Here is a 22,350-nt window from a genome sequence, read left to right on the forward strand (position 1 = left end):
TACAGTCAAATGTATGTAATGTTCCGTTACTTATAAAGACAATGAGCATTAGAAAAATAACTGAGTATCCTAATTTGTTACCCTGTATTTTTTTTTTAAATTGACTACAATTAATAATACCGATTGTTATTCCTTTGTGTGTCATTTGTTTATACATGACTAAATATAACTATGTCTGTTATACATAATGAAAACGTCAATTTGCGAATGAACTTTCCTAAACCCAGTCAGGTTTCCGGATAACTAACTCGTACAAATATGTTATTCCCTCAGCAGTGGAAATGTAAATGTTTATATAGAGCCTTGGTTCAGTCCCCCGAACGATATTGTGTGCTCATGCGGGAGGGCGTTAACCCTGGACACATTCAAAATCAAATATTGAAGAGTGATTTCAAAACAGAGTGTAAAAAAACCAAAACGCTCAGAATAAACAATGTTACGTTGCAAGTGGAGCAATAGTATCATAGTTCTTTGTGCCCATATCGGTTTGATAGTACTAACACTCTACATTTTGGTCCGACATTATATCGTTAACTTGAGTAGCGACCGTGGAGAGGTTTTCAAATCTTCATTTGGAATTCGAACCGAGCCGCCCGCGTCCATATTACGTTAGTTATGGTGTACACGTACCTTGATTTACCTAAGTACAGCATATACCCCCTACCATATTTTATTGCCATCGCTAATATTATCAATCTGTCTTTTTCAAGTTCATTATTATTGTTTTTATACTCCTTATGTTTATTGAAGGAAATAAACGTCTATATGTTTGGGTCGTCTCTTGACTGCCCTGCAGGTAGGGCGTAAGAATTGTACCAGCTACCCCCATGGCATGATCGTAAGAGGCGACTAAATTTGGGATATTATATTTTCTCTTCTTTTGAACAACTTTCTTCTTCTTCCTAATGTCTCCCTTGACAGTGCCTAACTTTTGGTCTTTAGTCTTTAGTTCGCCCCTGTGATGAAGGCTTTGGGTTCAGTCCCCTGGCCGAGATATACCAGAGTCTTTAAAAATGGTAGTTGCTACTCCTGCTTAGCGCGCAGCATATTGGGAGTGGGACGACTGGTTGGCCCATTGTCAGTTTAATGTGACCGGGTGGGGTGTCCTGCTGTGTGTCTTCGGCAGTATGCTTCAGTGAGGTAGCACTATAAATCGGCAAAAGTTCCGGCCGATCATAAGGAGACTTACCGCAGCCTCCCAAAACACACAAAATCGTCTCTTGAAACTTTATTTTATACCTGAACCTTAGTTGTTGTTTTTTTCGTTCTTCCCCTTCCTGTTCCTTGTGTAAGGTTGTGATTGTCTTGTTGAAATATTTGCCTAATTTATTCAGTTCTGAGGAGTATTTAAAGTGACATCACAGTAAAAACGTTGTTATTATCATTGAATATGTTTCTGTGCTATTCCCCATATTCACAGTCGGTCCCTATGTCCAGATTGACCACTTAATTTAGTTAAGAATCCCCCTCTAAATTTAGCACGGAAATTATTTTTAAATCATCATGTGACTGTTTTGAAATCGAGGCATTTTCATTTGTAAACACAAACACACGATAGTTTACAAGTCAAAATATTCCATCTGGGTTAGTTTGATAACGATATTATACAGTGGTTAAATGTTAAATAACACGTTCTGTATATATTCCGGCACAAATATTTATGTGCATGTAAGTGTAAACACTGTACATATAGTATAGTGACAGTAGCGATGTACTGGTACTGTCTACAAAGATAATGAGCCAGTCCCTGGCCATATAAAATAATGATTACTCCCTTAGTGGAAACCGGATGTATAAATGTATTGTACATGCGCAGTGTATAGAATAAAGAACATGTGGTCGTGTGCAATGGCTGTGTTGTATAATTACATCTGACTCGTAGAAGCAGAGAACGACTCAACGTCATATCCGTAGAGAAGAACAATTCTACAATTGGCGACGAGGATATTCAAGAACACACACGGAGAAATGGCAGAAGTACAGGTTTTGAATGAACTTATGGGTATAAAACCATTTGATATCAACGGAGAACCAACCTCAGTAGGAGTACGGTGGCGTAAGTGGATACGTTCTTTTGAATTATACAAAGTCGGCAAAGGTGTCGCAAACCCAGAACAATCTTAAGCATAATTACTGTTACATTGTGGGGGAGTTGCACTCCAAGATGTCTATTTTCAATTCAACCTTTCGGACGCGCACCGACCAGAATTGGAATGAATGGTTTTACCTGTAGCCAAACTAACTTAAACTATACTTTCACGACCACTGTCAGCAACGTAAAGCTAACTAGAGACATTTGTTTCGGGGTATGGCACAGCAAGCTAACGAAAGTGTAGACCAGTACGTTAATCGGTTACGCCAGAGAGCTGAATTTTGTGACTTTGAAAATATTGAGGAACAAATCAGGGATCAAAGCATAGAGAAATGCGTGTCTAAGCACTTGAGGAGAAAATTGCTTGAAAGGGGGAGAGACCTAACACTGGCCCAGTTACAGACGTCATCACGGTCTATGGAGTCTAGTGAACATCAGGCTAAGAAAATATCTGTTGAAAGTTCTCAGTCAGTAAATCAAGTAAGACGTGACAGTAAACACACTCATCAGAGTAACAATGATAGGAGGTGTTATCGTTGTGACAGTGCAGGACACATTTCTTCTGATCCTCATTGTCCAGCTAAAGGAGTCGAGTGTCGGAAATGTAAAAAGAATGGACATTTCGCGAAATGTTGTCGATCAAAACAACAAAGTCAGTCAACTTATAAAGGTCATAATTGACAACAGGGGTCCCGAAAGACGGGGAATGGCAAATAGAATGGGAAAGGCTGAAAAATGAAAAGATAAAGTGCTACTCTGAGAAGTCTGACAAGAAACTGTTCGGCAGTACTAAACCGTTGAACGCTACAGGGAGTTTTACTACTACCATAAAAGTAGGGCAGAATACTTATAAGGATGCAGAGTTTGTAGTCATAAAAGGAAGCGGGTATGAACAAAATCTACTTGGAGGGGAAACAGCCACTAAACTAGGAGTACTGAGAGTAGGATTCGAGGACATAACTGTAATCTCGGAGGGATATTTGACATTAACTCAGAAATATAGAAATTGTTTTGAGGGACTTGGGAAACTAGAAGTTAGGGATCATTGAGAAAGCAGAAGGGCCAACACCCCGGGTTTCGCCCATAGTTGTAGTACCCAAGCCTAACGGGGAAATGAGACTTTGTGTAGACATGAGGCAAGCAAACACCGCTATCATTCGCGAAAGACATCCAATCCCTACAGTTGATGAAGTCATCCACGACCTTAATCAGAGCACTGTTTTCAACAAACTAGACTTGAAATGGGCTTTCCACCAGATAGAACTAAGTGAGGCTTCAAGACCAATCACCACATTCGTGACGCACAAAGGGTTGTATCGTTACAAGCGCCTGATGTTCGGGATAAGCTGCACACCGGAAATGTACCAGCGGATCAAACAAGCGTTGCACGGCTGTACAGGGGTAAGAAACATATTTGATGACATAATCGTCCACGGCAAAACAAAGCAGGAACTTGATGAAAATCTAGAAGGACTGTTTGTCAGATTGCGTGAAAAAGGATTGACCTTGAATGACGACAACTGCAAACTAAACTTACAAGAGCTGGAGTTTATGGGCCATATATTGTCATCAAAGGGTATAAGTCCCGAAGATAGAGGTATATCCCCAATCTTGCATCCATCTCGGAGCCATTGAGGAAGCTGACCAGAAATTGTGTGGACTTCAAGTGGGGAACAGAACAAGATAAAGCCTTCAGTGATCTCAAATCACTTCTATCAAAAGCGGAGACACTTGGATATTTTGATACGACTGCAGAAACATGTGTCACCACAGATGCTAGTCCAGTTGACACAGTATTGACACAAGTACAAAATGGCGAGAATCGCATCATCTGTTATGCCAGTCGTAGCTTAACTGACGTGGAGCGGAGATACACTCAAACAGAAAAAGAGGCATTAGGGATTGTTTGGGCTTGTGAAAGATTCAGTTTGTATCTCTACGGGACAGTTTTTGTACTTCTTACCGACCATAAGCCACTTGAATATATCTACTCAGAAAGGTCAAAGCCATGTGCACGTATAAGCAGGTGGGTCCTACGTCTACAACCGTACAGGTATAAAGTCAAGCACATCCCTGGAAAGGAAACATTGCTGACTCATTGTCAAGATTGACAAAGATAGGTGGTAATCTGGAAAGCGATACTGCATCCGACAGTGGAAGCTACATAAGACTAGTAGCACAGCATTCATGTACTAATGCATTGTCAACCCGAGAAATAGAACGCGAGTCAGCTAAAGACCCTGAACTCACTAGAGTTCGTGAACATTTGAGGAATAATAACTGGAAAAAGAACGAGAAAAAAGCATATCAACTTATTAAAGATGAACTATGCGTAGTTGGGAAACTTATTCTGAGGGGCACCAGAATAGTTTTTCCGGAGTCATTGAGAGAACAAGTGTTGAAACTGGCCCATGAAGGACATCCTGGGATTGTTGCCGCAAAGCGAAGAGTTCGCACAAAAGTATGGTGGCCAGGAATTGACAGAGATGTTGAGAGATACTGCAGAACTTGTCGGTCATGTCAGATAGTTGGATTGCCTCCACCGCCTGAACCAGTACAGAGCACTGACTTACCAAGTGGACCATGGCAGCAAATTGCAGTTGATCTGATGGGACCATTGCCATCAGGGGATTTTCTGTTTGTAGTAGTCGATTACCACTCTAGATATTTTGAGGTTGAAGTGATAAAGAGTACGACAACTGACAACATCATCAAAAGACTAAAGAAAATATTTCTCACGCATGGGTTGCCAGTTCAAATTTCAACGGACAATGGACCACAATTTGGCGACCAGTTCACAATATATCTTGCAGGTGAGAACATCAGTCATCGGAAGACAACACCGCTGTGGCCTCAAGCTAACGGTGAGGTGGAAAGACAAAACCACTCCCTTATGAAAAGGCTTAAAATAGCACAAGTGGAAAAGAGAGACTGGAGAGAGGACTGTCTGATTATCTGATAATGTATAGGACAACGCCACATTCCGTAACAGTTGTCAGTCCAGCAGAGTTGCTTTTCCGGAGGAAACTGAGGACTCGTCTACCAGCCCTTGGAGAGGAACCTATTGAAGACTTCGAGGTTAGTGATCGCGACGCGGAGAAAAAGGCTATCGCGAAGGATTACGCGGATACGCGACGCAAGGCACGCGAACTTGATCTCCATGAGGGAGATGAGGTACTTTTGAAACAACCACGCCAGAATAAACTGACTGCAACATTTGAGTCTGAACCATATCGCGTTGTCAACAAATATGGTAATAGTGTCACTGTGGAGAGGAATGGTGTTTGGTATAAAAGTAATTCTTCACATCTGGAAAAATTGGAACGCGAACCAACATTTGAACGAGAAACAAGATCGTGAACGCGAATACCAACTAGAATGTGAACATCTTGGACGTGAACAAGAACAGAGTTCATGTGAACAAGAACCTGGTTATGAGCATGAACCAGAACGTGAACCAGTGGTTGACCGTGAACGCGGGACGTGTGAACAAGATATCGCTGAACAGGACAGTGTTCACAAGGAAGCTAGACCAACAAGGACAATAAATTTGCCATCTAAGTTTGAGGGGTTTGAAATGTCAAATATTAGGAAATAGTGCTAGAACTTTTGGGGAAAAAATGTACATGAAAAAAAATGTTTTCATTCGCTTGTGGTATAAATTTGTTTTACTAGTCACATTGATATCTAGTCAGTTAACTAGTCATACTTGTTTATTTTTTTTCGTTTAAGTTTCTATATTATACAGGTAGCGATCATTAGGTTGATTCTATTGTTTAAAAAAAAAGAAGAAGAAGAGGGAATGTAGTGTCTACAAAGATAAAGAGCCAGTCCCTGGCCACATAAAATAATGATTACTCCCTTAGCGGAAACCGGATGTACATGTATAAATGTATTGTACATGCGCAGTGTAGAGAATAAAGAATATGTGGTCGAGTGCAATGGCTGTGTTGCATAATTACATCAGACTCGTAGAAGCAGAGAACGAGCCAACGTCCTATCCGTATAGAAGAACAATTCTACACTGACTGTATAAGTTTGTGTAAATATTACCGAGTTTGTGTAAATATTACCGAGTTTGTCATGGCCTTCTATCCAGCAATCAAGCAGAATACGAGCAGCGTCCGTATTACTGCTATTTTCATGTTTGAACTGTTCCAATCTATTGTACTGCTTCCCCAGCGCAATTCTAGGATTGTCTTTGACCCATTTGGCCATTATTCTCTTTATTGCGGAAGCTCTTATTGTTTTCAACCGCAGTCGATTCACGTTGGAAGCCATTTTTGTTTTCATGTGTTTTAGTTTGTTGTGCGTTTTATCGTGTATGTCACAAAATTTACATGTATCCAGACTATTGATCAACGAATCGTGATAACCTTTTTATAATCAATAATTGATGTTTTTTATGTACATGTATCATGAAATTCGAATGGTTATTGTTCATAATTTTTTTTTTAAAAAGATATACCAAATAATATGAAAAAATACAAAATAAAAATTGGTTTACCGTGATGTCCCTTTAAACAGACTTCAAGTTAACAACAGTAGTTAAAACATGGCTTATTTTTTACATATGAAATTATTTTATATAAGCTTAATATGTAGCTCTAGTTATTGACCAGTTGATAGATCGTTTTGTACCTGGTAAGTATCAGTTCCAATAAACATAATTAGTAAGTATATTTTTATTGCAATGAATTCAGGAGATTTCAAATAATTGCAACCGACATCTTTTCAACTGAAATCCTTTGTTTCAGTGCATACTATTTGTGTTTTTTTTTTTAATTCTTTATTTTTTTTTGAGTGGGGGGGGGGGGGGGGGGGGGGGGGATGAGCAACTTGGACTATTAAACTATTACGTTAACGTGTATAATAACCCCAGTTCTGTTTCTTAAGGCGTGATCTACCTGATTGACCTAGATTTGTTTGGCGAATGTCGTCAATGAAACGAAAGACGCCTTATAAGCCGGAACACTTGGTCGTATTCCGTTTTATAAATTATGTGTCGTTCATATTTACACTCGTTTTATCGATGTTTTAGTTAGAATTACAATTTCGTATGAACATATGTCAGTATTCCCCACAGAAAAACTTTTCGGTCATTTTCGGTATAATGTATCTGTCTGGTTCCCACTTTATCATGTAAATATTAGAATAAACACTGTATTGGCATACAGAAACGGTATACACAAACAAGAAATCGGTAATACATTAATCCAAAGATAAAGATCTCTCAACTTGGACAATCAGATTTAACACACTCACACACCAATTGTGCATGTCATAACGATTTCATTGATTTTTGTACATAAAAGCTGATGGGCGAATATATTTCGATCTATTTAAGATTTTTTTCAGGAAGCTTATAGGAAACCCTACCATAAAGTATTGATACATGCATATTTCATGCTTATATAATGACCCAATATGATCTCATCAATGTTCGCAATTAATACGCTTTCATTGCAGAATGATTAGAAAATGGATTAAAGAGTTTTCTTTCAACAATACAATGTAATTAATTCTGTACACGCTAACGGTGCTATGTATGGCATGTATTACATTAAGGCCGTATTCATTATATAACTACTTGATATAAAATCGATATTTCGAGTGTGTAGATATATGTAAGGCTGTTTTATATCGGATACATTTTCAGCAATAAGACTCGATAAAATATTGAAAATGGCATTTCGAAATTCACGTCATACAAGAAACAACAGAGAATATCAGATAGTAACGAAACCATAATTCCACCTCAAAAATCAATTAAACGAGGGGAAAGTATAAAGAAAAACATAGATTCATATTGGGATTGGTGAAAAAGCAACAGGAGAATAAGACCATGTGTCCCAGGGTAGTAAGCTTCATCGACAACACTTGCAATACAAATCTAGATCACGATAACACCCGCCACACAAATCTAGGTCACGATGACATCCGCCATACAAATCTAGGTCACGACGGCACTCGTCATACAAATCTAGGTCACGACGACACCCGCCATACAAATCTAGATCACAACACCCGCCACACAAATCTAGGTCACGACGACACCCGCCATACAAATCTAGGTCACGATGGCACTCGCCATACAAATATAGGTCACGATGACACCCGCCATACAAATATAGGTCACGACAACACCCGCCACACAAATCTAGGTCACGACGACATCCGCCATACAAATATAGGTTACGAAGACACCCGCCATGCTAATCTGTCGATTTAAGTCACAATCTAAAATGAGAGTTAGTTTGGTGAAACCGGAACCAATATGTATATCAACAAGCATCAAACATGTATGTCATTAAAATTCACTTGTTGCGGAAATCGTGGTGATAGGAACAAGTCCTTTAATATCGAATGAAGTGGGCAATGTAAACACCGCAGGTAGGGAAAGCAGGATGCTACTATCTAGAAATGGAAAATAAGCAATTCGGAAATCGAAATCATCACGCTTATCATATAGCTTTGTTGTTAGCTGACCCTTGGTAACGTTGTAAGTAAAGATCAAGGTAAGCTGCTTATATTGAAGAGTCTTCAATGTACTTGATTTCAAGTTCTACAGAGTATAGCCGGTCGACATGGGTAAAACGATTTAGACATTACACATCGTCAGTATGCCCACTGGTGAAAATGAAGGACTGACGTTGGTGGACAAATAAAGTCAACTGTCTGACGATAGTGGAAAAAACCACGAATACTTACCTCCATCTTTGTCAATACGATAGCTGTAGATAGAACCAGACACATTTGTTGTACAGGAAAAAATGATGTGTTGTCATTCAAAGCGGCATTGTGTATAGAAACAGTTATCATTCACATCATCATGACACCGCATGCAGTTTCCAAATAGGCTTACCCAGTGGATTCTTGAGATCATGTTTAAGAGGGGGAAAGTAAATGGAACATACTCTAAGCGTTAATGGGTAACCAATTCTATTTAATTAAAAAAATACATCAGCACCCACCTTGCAATACAAATTGAAAATAAAACAGCAGAACCATACATTAAATCAACTGCATCATACAGCTCTTTCGTCCTTATATGGAAATGTCAATACTGTTCAGTGTCTAAAGTGTTGATACCTAGAAAACGACCAAAGACACTTAATAGGCCAAAGAAGTGTCAAAATTCTGATGGGGAGGCGAGACAGTCCATAGTTTAATTAATGTCATATATCTAATGGAGCTGAGATAACTCATAGTTCAATAAATTTCATAATTTTCAATATATGAATTCAGAAGGTGACGTACATAATTATGTTAATAATATTCGGCGTACATAATTATGTTAATAATATTCTGAGCCGTGCCACTACCAGATATTTCAAACATACAAGTTTAAAGTGGCAAAGATCGAGAAACACGTCTGCACAGCGGAATATCATCATACTGCAATGAACTGGGAACCTTATTCCTTCCCAAAATCTACAGGGTCATATGATACTTTACGATATTATACATGTACTTATGGGGCTGGAACATAATGGTTTATGTATCACTCATTCCTTTAAATCAAATCCAAATTTAAGACCTTTCATTAAAAACACTGAATACATGTAATGAGACTATTAAAAACATGGCTTGATCCTCTTCATGTTAAAGATTACTTAACTGAAAACTACTTACGAACTGCTCTTACTCTTCATCATATGTATCCACGTTTTACACACCATTCTCAGCGGTTAATTCACAACAAAGTCTCGCACAGCGCACTGTGTGAGGTATAACGGCACTGGCTTATTTCATTGGCTATGCATGGTTCGATATAGGTAACAGTTAACGTGAACCATACAGTGATATCCGCTGTCTGTTTTAGATGTTGCATACACGCATATCTCACTAATGTTGCTGTTACCAAACAGCCTATACCGGAAATCCCTATCAGTCCTAGCAACGCCCATCAGGCACCAGGATAATGGCCAACAAAACAAACAGTTCAATTATCAAACTATAAAAGAACATCAAAATCTATCAAAAGAATTGAACCTGCCATTTTGTCTGCAATAGATCATGCTCAAAAACCCAATTACTCAATTACTCTACAATAGCATATCAAGTGTAAGAAGCAGTGCAGCAGGTGGTACAGTTGTAGCTGTCAATAAATATATTCCTCACAGAATGATGAAGTTAAACACAAATATACATGCTGTCGCTGTCTGTGCAACATTATACTGACAAGTAACTGTCTGCTCAATTCATCTTCCTCCGATCATTGCTTTCAGTTGTAAGCAACAACTGACTAACATCGTTTCCCAGCTCCCAACACCACTCATAATTCTCGGTTTTGATAATTGGAAGGTAAATAATAATCTATGTTCGTGTGATCACTTCCCTTATATCTTAAGAATTATGGAACTCCTCCTGATTATCCTCTTCTCGAATGAATGTGCCCAAAGCAGATTAGGTCCACTTCCAACAGATGTGCAACGAGGAGCTTACCATAGAAAAACAATACTTACCTCAGCAAATCTGTTTCTAAAATACTCACATCTATTGCCCAAAATACCACTCAAATATCCGCGCAACAACATACAATGTTCTTTTAATCAGAAAAAATCTCTTTGGTATAGACAGTTAATGGGCAGCGATCAATTAAAACTGACAAAAGAAACAGCTGCAAAGAATATGTTTCGAAGATACTGTATCATCAAACACATCCTCCAAAACAAAATCGGATATGATTAGGAAAATAAGTGGGGAAAACGAAAAATCAACATCCTCCCAATTTGTTGACAAAAATACAATTTATTTGTCCACGTCTGAAATTGTGCATGCATTTGCGAATAACATAGCTAAACACTCATTCACTTCATGCCACTCCCGCAAATTCCGAAAAATAGTAAAGAGACGGCTAAATTTGGGTCAACAAACCAGAAAGGTTATATGAATCATTCGCATGAAAATACACACGACCCAGATCATATTGCATATCATTTTCTCAAGTACTAACCGGACCCGTCAGGAATACTGTATTTCAAACGAAAAATAATCAGTCTAAACAAACTGATATCGATAACACTCTGCTATGCCGATCGACCTTATTTCATTATTCATATTATGTACAAATGCGGTCCACCTAATGAGTGTCCTGTGGGGAATGAGTGTCCTGTGGGAGTTTTTTCACGCCCCGCAATTCGTTAAGTAATATTTTAAAATATTTTTTTCTGTATCATACAGATGAACGTCGAACCCATTACCATGCCAAATTTGACTTCGATTGGACGTGTGCATATGATGCATTTTTTACGACAAAGTTACGGTGCAGTGCACATGCGAGTGTCCTGTCAGGTTTTTGCACGCCCCGCGATTCGTTAAGTGACATTTTAATATATTTTGTTCTGTATCATATAGATGAACATCTAACCGATTAATATGCCAAATTTGACTTTGATTGGACGAGTGTATATTATGGTAATGTACCGGCAAAGTTACGATGCATTACACATGTGAGCGTCCCGTGAGGAATGAGTGTCCTGTGAGAGTTTTTGCACGCCCCGCAATTCGTTTAATGACATTTTTAAATATTTTTTTCTGTATCATACAGATGAACATCTAACCAATTAATCTGCCAAATTTGACATGGATTGGACGTGTGCATATGATGCATTTTTACGACAAATTTACGGTGCAGTGCACACGTGAGCGTCCTGTGAGGAATGGGTGTCCTGTGAGAGTTTTTTCATGCCCCGCGATTCATTAAAAGATATTATATTTGTAATAGGAATGGCACCAATTAATACTTTCATATTGTGTTTACTCTGCGTGGTTATATCGTGTTGATGAAGGTTATTATAATCCAGACTGTGATGTATTATAATGATTAATCTCATGCGACAGGTCTGTAAACTTTATCATTGTAACGAACCCCTGTGTTCCAATATCGACACGATTTCGTGCCTCGTTTATCAAGGGAAAGTCACCTGTAATTGATCTTCAATCTAAGCATGTATTGTATCCAAATCTTAATAAATTTTGATGTTGTAACATCGCAACATAACGATATATGTGTTTGAAATGTAAAACAGTTCTGTGTATTGAAACTATGTACGAGCAGACGTGAGTTGCAACGATTGTTATGACATCTTATTTTTCTATAAATGCATGTTGACTCTCATAAAGATTGTTCAGCGTCGGGAGATTATATCATACCTGTCATGTGTATTCCATTTAAACATACATTATGTCATTTTATAGTCCGTTAGAGGCTTTAGTTATCTCAGCAAATACGGTTCGTCTTCACCGGCAGCCATTATTGTTTGGTTTCGGAACCTTTCTAGATTTATTTACTTCATATTTATTCGAGTCTCTCGGGTGTTATTCATGTTAATATAGGATCGCGGGGAATGTCTCGTGCTAGAATTCTCCAGCGTTTTCATTAGTTAAAGCTCTCTATAAGTTGAGAGCCGGGAGATACGAACGCTCAGTGTCATTCCGACCTCACTCGAGTAGCCTACCCGTAGCAGTTTTGAGTGCAGATTCGCAGAGTTCCTGATAGACTATGGACATTAAAGCAGAGGAGAAGGTAGGGTGCCAGCTGATAGAAGGGTACTCGAGTTAAAACATAATGTAATTTAGGAACAGTAGTCCAGTTAGAAGAAATTAGGAGAAACAGAAGAAATAGGTGAAATAAGGAGAAATAGGTGGAACAGGAGAAATAGGAGAAACAGGAGAAACAGGAGAAACAGGAGAAATAGGTGGAACAGGAGAAATGGGAGAAACAGGAGAAACAGGAGAAATAGGTGGAACAGGAGAAATGGGAGAAACAGGAGAAATAGGTGAAAATAGGTTAAACAGGAGAAATAGGTGAAACAGGAGAAATAGGAGGAACAGGAGAAATGGGAGAGACAGGAGAAATAGGTGAAAATAGGCTAAACAGGAGAAATAGGTGAAACAGGAGAAACAGGACAGATACATATGTGAAATTATAGGAAATTATTATATAAGAAATACGCATGTAATTTAAGAACATCTTTAATTATTTCTATATTTACTATTAATTAAAGGGAGAAAACTCCCTTGATTCAAACACAACTGTTACTGCATCATATTGCGTGACATCTCCATTTGATTGATATTGATTGCATGTATTATTAATAAATGTTCCGATTGTATCTTTATATCATTTGTTGAGTTATTTCTTGGAGTAGGCCACAAGCCAACCACCAGACGGATCTGTACAAATAAATTTATACAATCCGCCGTCAGGAAAGCTGCTCGGTCAGACGACTAGACTGTTTTAAGTCGGGGGCATCTGACGGTCGGCATTGCAACTCTATGGGATATCGTCAACAGTTTTTAACGATTGTTTGTACTATTAGAACGTTCGATGGAGGTTTAACGTCAGCATCATGACTGTCTATTGCCCTGACTTCAACAAATTGATGATAACTAGCAAAGGGTAGAGCTAAAAATACTGGTTTAGAATGAATCAAATAATTTTGCTTTACAAGTATGCTTGAAGAATAGCCGATTTGAAGGAATATATTATTTGTGGTGATAAAGCATTCAATCGGTATTTGTTCTGGGAAGATTGATAATTTACTAATGAGTATTTTATATGATAGAATTTGATATGAATTAGAGTAGAAATTTCTAGAGAAAAGGTTTCGTGGATAAGACAGCTTTTCTTTACAGCCATTAGGTCATGCTTGATTTTGAAAAAAATTATGCAAGCCTTGCCTCTTTCTTCTATTTGCTTGTTTAACATATCTCCAGCACTGGAGCTGTTTCTAAATCCTTTGTTGGAAACATAACGGGCAGCTCTTTGTTGAACCATTTCAATCTTGTTTATCAGTTTTCAAGTGTGGATCCAAGGCAGAGCAAACATACACTAAGGTTGGTCTGACTAATGAGAAGTAGGCTTGCGTTTTGACTTTTTTGGAACCCGTTTTGATATTTTTTCTTATAAAGCCCAGGGTTGAGTTTTTCTTTGCACATATATTACTGATATTGGCTTCCCAGTTGAGATTTGATTGAGAGTTACTCCAAAGTATTTTGCTTCTGGTTCATAATTGAGTTCCTTTCCATGTAGTTTGTTAAATAAATGCAATGGGTGTTTTTACGGTTAGAGATGGATAGGATGTAACATTTATCAGGATGTAATGACAACGACTTTCTCAGAGTGCAATCCTGTCTAGGTCTTGCTGTAGGTTATCTGAATCTGACTTATTGTCAGATACATGATGGTATTGTTAGGCGCATCTCATCATTTTTGTCCGGAAATCATGCGGTCAACATACAAGTCGTTGGAAGAATTGATTCAGCTAGTTGTAAAGCCAATCCCCACGCACACAGCAGCATCTTCTGCGGACAATCATGACCACCACGACTTAAACGGTGCGTTTCAAATATATTTTCCATGTGGTAATTTGAACAAATACTTACTCTTTACAAAGAATATTTGCAGTACATGGACAAATTATAGTTCTAGTCGTTTCCAATAAGATGCTTCGTAAATAACCAGCAAACGGGTTGTAATCAATGATGATCCCCTCCACAAATGTTTTGATGTGGTATATTTGTTAAGGGATTGTTACAGAAACATTCAAAATAGATATTTCAAGATAAAATTATTTACCTTAGATAAAATGACCTAGTTTATAATTAGTATATAATCAGAAACTAGAGAATTCAGGAAGCTTTTCTAAAGCTCTTCTTCTTGCAGCTTAGAAAAATATTTATATTTGATTATATTTAATACATTGTATTATTACCCAATGTCCTAACTGCCCTGCATTGCATGATCGTAGGAGGCGACTAAATTTGCGATCTTATCTTTTCTCTTCTTTTTGAACAACTTTCTTCTTCCTAATGTCTCCCTTGACAATGCCTCACTGTTGGCCTTTAGTTGAGCGTTCGCCGCTGTGAGGAAGGCTTTGGGTTCTGTCCCCTAGCCGAGACATACCAAAGTCTTTAAAATGGTAGATACTACTCCTGCTTAGCGCTCAGCATATTTGGAGTGAGATGACTGGTTCGCCCGTTGTCAGTATAATGTGACCGGGTGGGGTGTCCTGCTGGATGTCTTCGGTAGTATGCTTCAGTGAGGTAGCACTTTAAATCGGCAAAAGTTCCAGCCTATCACAAGGACCGCAGCCTCCCAAAACACACATACGCACTCACCACACGCATGCATGTCTCAAGCACGGGAGGCCGTCCTTAAATGAACATAGCTGTTAATAGGACGTTAAACAAAATAAACCAAACCAAATCAAACCCAATGTCCTGAGATAAAATTGTTTATGAAGCTTTATACATTATGGTCCCATCGGGAATCATATACATATATTTTCTCCTAAGCCAGAAACTCAAATATGGTCCAGTCCTGTGTATATTTTTTTTAAAGTATTATAACCAATTTCACCAGGCAATATTTGGCTCAAGAGATAAACATCCAATTTTTGTGTACATATAAAAAAGATGTAATTAGCTTTTACTTAATTTTTAGGTGCATTTGAACATGCTAGAATGCGCAGTCGAGGTCGGCCTTCGTTAGATATAAACGTTGAGGATATAAAGGCGGGGCTGCAAAATGGGTTTACAGCAAAGGATATTGGTAAGCAGCTAGGATGTTCAGCAGACATAGTATACAAGAAAATGAAGGTAGCAGGCTTGAGTGTTCGAGGGGAAAATTATGCCAGACTGGATGACCAATTCCTTGACCAATATGTTGCGGAAATCCATCCTGATCATCTGAAGGCTAGGAACGAGGTAAGTAATTATAATATTATCTCTCTGTATATGTAATAAATCCATATATAGTGCAACTTCCCAAATTTGATCCTTCTCAAAACCGATCACCTTTTGATTCAGACAAAAATGGCCATGCATGGAATCGATCATTCTTCATCATAAAACCGACCAATTCAGATAATCTGAATTTTGAATAACAAACCGACTTTTTTTGTGTCCAGAAGGGTTAAAATATAACCAAAGATAATCCGTGGGACGATATATCGCGGGGTAAAAGACATGGTTCGATTCATTTTTTTTTTCTCAGATCATGGTACGCACACGTTGTTCCGGATCAGATAGTTTCTGATTCTCCGCGCATTAATTAGTATCAATCAAAATGATATGGTAGCATAATCCGATTGCTTTCAGCAAATAGCTGTTTACAATTGAAAGAACTGCCTACTTCATTTAAATCACACATTTGGAAACATTTTCTGTTCAGTGTAACTGAATCAGATGGTGTTAAATTATTTAGTTGATTATTTGCGAAATAAATGTACCGTGATACGTATCGTATCAGTGATTTGTTTTGCCGACTTTCGACTGTTTCCCCTCGGCAAAAAATGTTGTTTTCCCCCAAAATTAAAGTGGTATTTTCACAATTTGACAAGTGTAAATTATATGTAACGTTTTTGCTACATTTGAATAAAGAGGGCTAAATAAATTCACTACATTAGAAAGGTGTAACATTTGAACAAATAAGAACAAGAGGCCCATGGGCCTTAACGGTCACCTGAGATTTGAAATATTTCAGTTAATTCAATTGACCCTTTTTGGTCCCACCCATCAGCCCCTGTGGGTCAGTCAGGTTCAACATGTGCATGCCATCAAACTGTCATCCCATGCTGATAATGTTAACCAAGTTAGAATGAATTCCAATCGAAATCAAACAAATTAGAGTCAAAAATGTGATTTCCCTATATAAACTATAGTAAAGTTTACCCCCTCCCCAGGGGCAAACGTGAGACCCCAGGGCCATGAAATTCACAATTTTGTTAAAGCACCTTAAGAACCTTCCATCTATGAAGAGTATTTGATTCTACCATATCTGAGAGTAGTGAAGATTTTTGAAATTTCAGTCAATTTGACCCTTTTTGGCCCCGCCCATCAGACCCTGGGGGTCAGTCAGGGCCAACATGTGCATGCCATCAAACTGTCATCCCATGCTGATATTGTTAACCAAGTTAGAATGAATTCCAATCGAAATCAAACAAATTATAGTCAAAAATGTGATTTCCCTATATAAAATATAGTAAAGTTTACCCCCTCCCAAGGGGCAAACGTAAGACCCCAGGGCCATGAAATTCACAATTTTGTTAAAGCACCTTAAGACCCTTCCTATATGAAGAGTATTTGATTCCATCACATCTGAGAGTAGTGAAGATTTTTGAAATTTCAGTCAATTTGACCATTTTTGGCCCCGCCCATCAGCCCCTGGGGGTCAGTCAGGGCCAACATGTGCATGCCATCAAACTGTCATCCCATCTTGATATTGTTAACCAAGTTAGAATGAATTCCAATCGAAATCAAACAAATTATAGTCAAAAATGTGATTTCCCTATATAAAATATAGTAAAGTTTACCCCCTCCCCAGGGGCAAACGTAAGACCCCAGGGCCATGAAATTCACAATTTTGTTAAAGCACCTTAAGACCCTTCCTATATGAAGAGTATTTGATTCCATCATATCTGAGAGTAGAGAAGATTTTTTTTTAAAGTTTTAGTCAATTTGACCCATTTTAGCCCCGTCCCTCAGGCCCCTGAGGGGCTGGGGACCGTATAATTCACAATTTTGGTTGACCTGTAGCCATAGAAGCTTCCAGCCAAATTTCATTGAATTTGGTTTAGGGGTTTTGGAGAAGAAGTCGAAAATGTAAATTGTTTACGGACCAACGACGGACGACGCACGACGACGGACAAAAGGCGATTAGAATAGGTCACTTGAGACTTTGTCTCAGGCGACCTAAAAAATAGCTTTATTATATTTTTTCTGTGTTTTAAACTTTGAAATGAAGTGTGGGCGAAGAGGTAGTTTTATAAATAGTTCTGTCCATGGAGCTATTTTCTTAACTTTAAGATCGATAAAATACATCCTTTTGCAAACGAATAACCTATAAACAATGTACATGTACTTACTTTTTCTTGATTTTATGAGACATTAGGACAGTTATCTTTCACTAAAAACGTCGTGTTTAGCAGGGGATATTTGGAATTCAAACTAAAACCGGACCAGGAATTCAGGAATTAAAAAAAAAAGTTATTGCACTTAAGTAGTGTCTGTATTTTATCCTAAAACGGCCACACATAGAAGTCCCCTTAATACTTAAGGCTATCGTTACGCCACCTTATTGCGTTAAAGTGTAACTAGAAGCCACCTTTGGTGAAGAGAGAGTGATTATCGGGAAATAATTTAGAGCATTCTATACATTAACCTCAAACTGTCAAATAAATGCGAGAAAACGAGGCCCGTAGCGCAAAGTATGAGGTAGGTTTGCCAAACACCGTTTTATATTAAAAACGTAAAAATGGTTTCAATATGATAACACAACACAAACAATAAGGAATAAAGTATTTAATTTCATTAACGATTTAGATCATTGCACACAGTAAATATATATTAGAACAACATTATCAACTTATCATACCATTATATTTTGGTAAACAAATATCCAATCAGTGTAGGTTTTATCATTGTTGGTTGTCAGTCATTTAGATTTTTCAAATATGAAAGTAATGGATATGTTATAAATAAAAAGCAATTTACTTCAAAAAAAAAAAATTGGGAAGAGCATATAATGATTATAAGGCCTACCGGAATTTATATGTAATTTTTTGAAATTTATGTGTAAATTTTCTCAAATAAATAAAAGAAAACAAGTAATCATGTATTTCATATATCACGAAGCTCTCGGAAAACCCCGAGTAGTTTTCATCAACCAAAGGACGGAATAGATATCGTCAATGACAAGAGACATGACATTAACTATAATATATTATATCAATAACAGTAAGATGAACCACTTTAGTGAGTCAGTGCTTTAGACAGCATCCATATCAGGATAATGACAGTTTACATTGAGCAAGACAACTTGATTTCCATTCAATTCAGACAATAAACAGATGATTTACTTTTTTTAGATAAATTATTTTTTGTAATAACCGTAACGAAATGCAGCATTTACAGAATTAACGTTTTATTTAAGTAATATAATCCCTACACCAGATATGCATACTACCAAATAACAACTGGCTCAATATGCGCAGGTTATGGATGAAAATATCGAAACGACCTCGGGTACATTTATAGCATGTAAATGAAGCCAAGTATAGAGTCTAGAAATGTATACAACCACTACTGGTCACACATGTCTTTAATACTATCAACGCCAAAGTAGCCTTGCTGTTTTCAGAAATAAACATTCTGTACTCATTTCTATGATAAGTGTTACTATAAAACATTATGAACTAAACTCCCGACCGTATAAGAACAATCACTAATATGACCCAGGATCCTGAAATGTTAATTTACATAAATAACAGAAAATACAGATATAACACCGAAACCATGATTCTATATCAGAATCGATAAAACGAGACTAAAACGTGAACAAAAGATATAAAGATTTCCATGGAGATCAGGTGTTCCGGAATCTAGTAACTCTATGATATCTGAAGAAACAGCATTTTTGAGAAGTATCTATAAATACAAATACACACACATATATATTTTTAAAGTTCAGATTTAAGAAAGGTTATCGTATTTTTAAGAATAAAAGTAATAATTTAGGCACTACGATGGGACTTTTCGAGGTTCAGTTCCCAGACCCTTAGACGATACCTGCCAGCAGGAATAGGGATATTGTTTACGATGTAAATATTACTGAAATGGAAGTCATGTAACTGTAAACCTTTCACTGTATTTTGGTATGCATATTAACAAGTAAACATCTATATACCCATTACTTAATATAGACATCTGTACATAAAGCAATGACTGCTTGTTAGATGTAGCGATGACATTAATGAAACACAAAGTTTAGCTAATACACACCATTATGGACAGTTCACAGGTTATTTACAACTTACGATTGTTTGTCACAGTCGTCTAGCTTATCAAACATATCACCAATGATGTATCATGGCTCATTATAATGAAAGACACAGCACATTATATACCAATCAGTTCGGTTTATCATCAATTAATTTTGATTTTGTTTTTCAGATTATGACTGACATGACTATACTATATCATAAAAAAAACAAATTAAAGTGTTTATGTCAAGATAGATACCAGGTGACAACTGTATAATTCTGTAAGAAAGAAGAAAGAAAAATAGCTGCAATATAAAATCACATTGTGATGTTGTGGTAGAGAATTATCCACCCTAAACTATTGGTCTTAGTAATATTGGCGAGGACCTCATGGCGTTAGTGAGAACTTCATAATATTAGTGAGGATTTCTAACATTTGTGAGGACTTCATAACGTTAGTGAGGACTTCATAACATTAGTGAGGATTTCATAACATTAGTGAGGACTTCATAACATTAGTGAGGATTTCATAATATTAGTGAGGACTTCATAATATTAGTGAGGACTTCATAATATTAGTGAGGATTTCATAACATTAGTGAGGACTTCATAATATTAGTGAGGACTTCATAATATTAGTGAGGACTTCATAATATTAGTGAGGACTTCATAACATTAGTGAGGACTTCATAATATTAGTGAGGACTTCATAATATTAGTGAGGATTTCATAACATTAGTGAGGACTTCATAATATTAGTGAGTATTTCATAATATTAGTGAGGACTTAATAAGTGAAAAGTTGAAAAGAAGTACACAATAATATCACTTTTATTGAATAACATTCAGGAAAAGAATCTCATGAAAATAAAATCTGGTAACTTGGTATCAGATTGAAGGTGTCATATAATTCTAACTCTAAAACCAAGAAAGTGAGAATGAGTTCTCAGCTGACCTGAATCAACCCTATCATAGATATGTATTATTAGATGGAATTTGTAAAGGTATTTTGGCGGTTTTCGCACTGCAAACATAGCTCTAAATAAAACCCACGCCAATTAAGTTTCCTGTTATTGTTTTGTATGACATGTAGCTTGGGTCATCAATTCATCCAATCTGTCAATAACATTTCATTAATGCACTAAGAGTGCCTTAAAATACACACCTCTAGGGTACATTATAAACATAGCTATAGGGTTTTAATTTACCCTCTAATGTCAATACAAGAAGTAAAATACAGTTCAGAATTACGCACATATTTGTACATTATATCATCCTAAAACCTCTCTTAGTAAATAATAACGATGACAGCTGTAACGAAATAAAGATCAAATAGAATTTAAAAAATAAACCTGTATAAAGATACATTTGGTTAATGAATTTCACCACGTGTATATTGTAACATAAAAAATAACCACATACATGTATAATGTTCATCTACAAAAAAAGCATATTATTATAAAGTCTCTATAATCATCCCTCACCCGCATCAATTCACCTTATAACCAAGGTGCATACTTCTAAAGTACCTAACTACAAAATCCCAGGTGTGACATAGGTACAATCACAGTTGTAATATTGGTATGTATCCATACAGTATCTAATTACGCAATCCCAGGTGTGGCATACAGATAGGGAGACTAGAACAATAGATTTTGATTTTGAAAGACATTATACAAAAAAGTAACAATCACATATACATAATGCATATTCTTAAGAATTTGTAAAGATCAACATGACAATTTAATATTCACATTAGGAGTGATTTCTATAAAAAATATAAATCAATATGTTTAATATAAATGACAACAATGAACAGTTCACAACCTTGTTAACAAGTTATACAAATCTGATTAATGTATCCATTGCATATTTGTTAATTTTATCATATAATTACTGTACAGATGTTCAGTTAATTAGTTCCAAAATTTTTTATGAAAAGTGGACTTTGCTTTTATGTTGAATTAGTCAATGAGAGACACCATGTAATAGAAATAGTAATTTTCAACTGACTAGGCAGTGAAAATTGTTATTGGAGCATATGATTCAGCAGATTGATATTATTTTATTATACAACGAATGCCTGTATAAGTCCTATTTTCTAAGACCATAACCCTTAAGTTGTTTATTTTACTAATTTGATTAGAGGATATTGTTCACAAGATTCCTATTGGATAACACAGGCTTTTGAGGTATTTTCACCCAGGTTCTCATTTCTAGTATGGTTTACATTTCCACCTCCACCCAACATGGCTTCCAGTTCTTCAATCTGCAACAAAGATAACAAAATTAAAGAAAATTACACCAAATTTTAAGCATTAACATTTTGTTTATTTATGGTCCTTGTTAAAAACGATTTTTTTTTGTCCTCACTCGATGTCTGAAGTAATTCTCCTTACTACATGTAAATCCAGTATACAGCAATACAAAGCTTTACCTTATTATAATGAATGTGAAATAAAAAATAAACAAACTGAACGAAAAATAA

At 36.8% G+C, this 22,350-nt stretch overlaps 3 protein-coding genes across 4 annotated transcripts in view; 2 read left to right on the forward strand and 1 right to left on the reverse strand.

Annotated features, from left to right (window-relative positions):
• Positions 1-2,308: 2,308 nt before the first annotated feature.
• Positions 2,309-2,773, forward strand: LOC117342655 (cellular nucleic acid-binding protein homolog). The gene has a single exon (XM_033904854.1). The coding sequence runs from the start codon at positions 2,309-2,311 to the stop codon at positions 2,771-2,773; it is 465 nt and encodes a 154-aa protein (XP_033760745.1).
• Positions 2,774-3,205: 432 nt separating this feature from the next.
• LOC117342656 (uncharacterized protein K02A2.6-like) lies at positions 3,206-5,051 on the forward strand. The gene is made up of 3 exons (XM_033904855.1): positions 3,206-3,689; positions 3,866-4,018; positions 4,174-5,051. The coding sequence occupies exons 1-3, from the start codon at positions 3,206-3,208 to the stop codon at positions 5,049-5,051; spliced, it is 1,515 nt and encodes a 504-aa protein (XP_033760746.1).
• A 13,336-nt stretch (positions 5,052-18,387) lies between these two features.
• Positions 18,388-22,350, reverse strand: part of LOC117342072 (kinesin-like protein KIF28P) — a gene marked incomplete in the record, with an annotated part of 61,726 nt that continues 57,763 nt past the window's right edge. For both annotated transcript variants that reach the window (XM_033904047.1, XM_033904046.1), the window contains 1 exon segment: positions 18,388-22,131. In XM_033904047.1, coding sequence (XP_033759938.1) covers positions 22,030-22,131 — 102 coding nt within the window.

The sequence above is a fragment of the Pecten maximus genome, chromosome 14, assembly GCF_902652985.1.
Source record: "Pecten maximus chromosome 14, xPecMax1.1, whole genome shotgun sequence".
NCBI lineage: Eukaryota > Metazoa > Mollusca > Bivalvia > Pectinida > Pectinidae > Pecten > Pecten maximus.

Coding starts and splice junctions, on each gene's coding strand:
- LOC117342655 (XM_033904854.1), top strand. CDS start 2,309: ATGGCACAGCAAGCTAACGAAAGTGTAGACCAGTACGTTAATCGGTTA.
- LOC117342656 (XM_033904855.1), top strand. CDS start 3,206: ATGAGACTTTGTGTAGACATGAGGCAAGCAAACACCGCTATCATTCGC. Junction 3,690..3,865: donor TATAAGTCCCGAAGATAGAG/GTATATCCCCAA, acceptor GTGTCACCACAG/ATGCTAGTCCAGTTGACACA. Junction 4,019..4,173: donor TTGGGCTTGTGAAAGATTCA/GTTTGTATCTCT, acceptor ATCCCTGGAAAG/GAAACATTGCTGACTCATTG.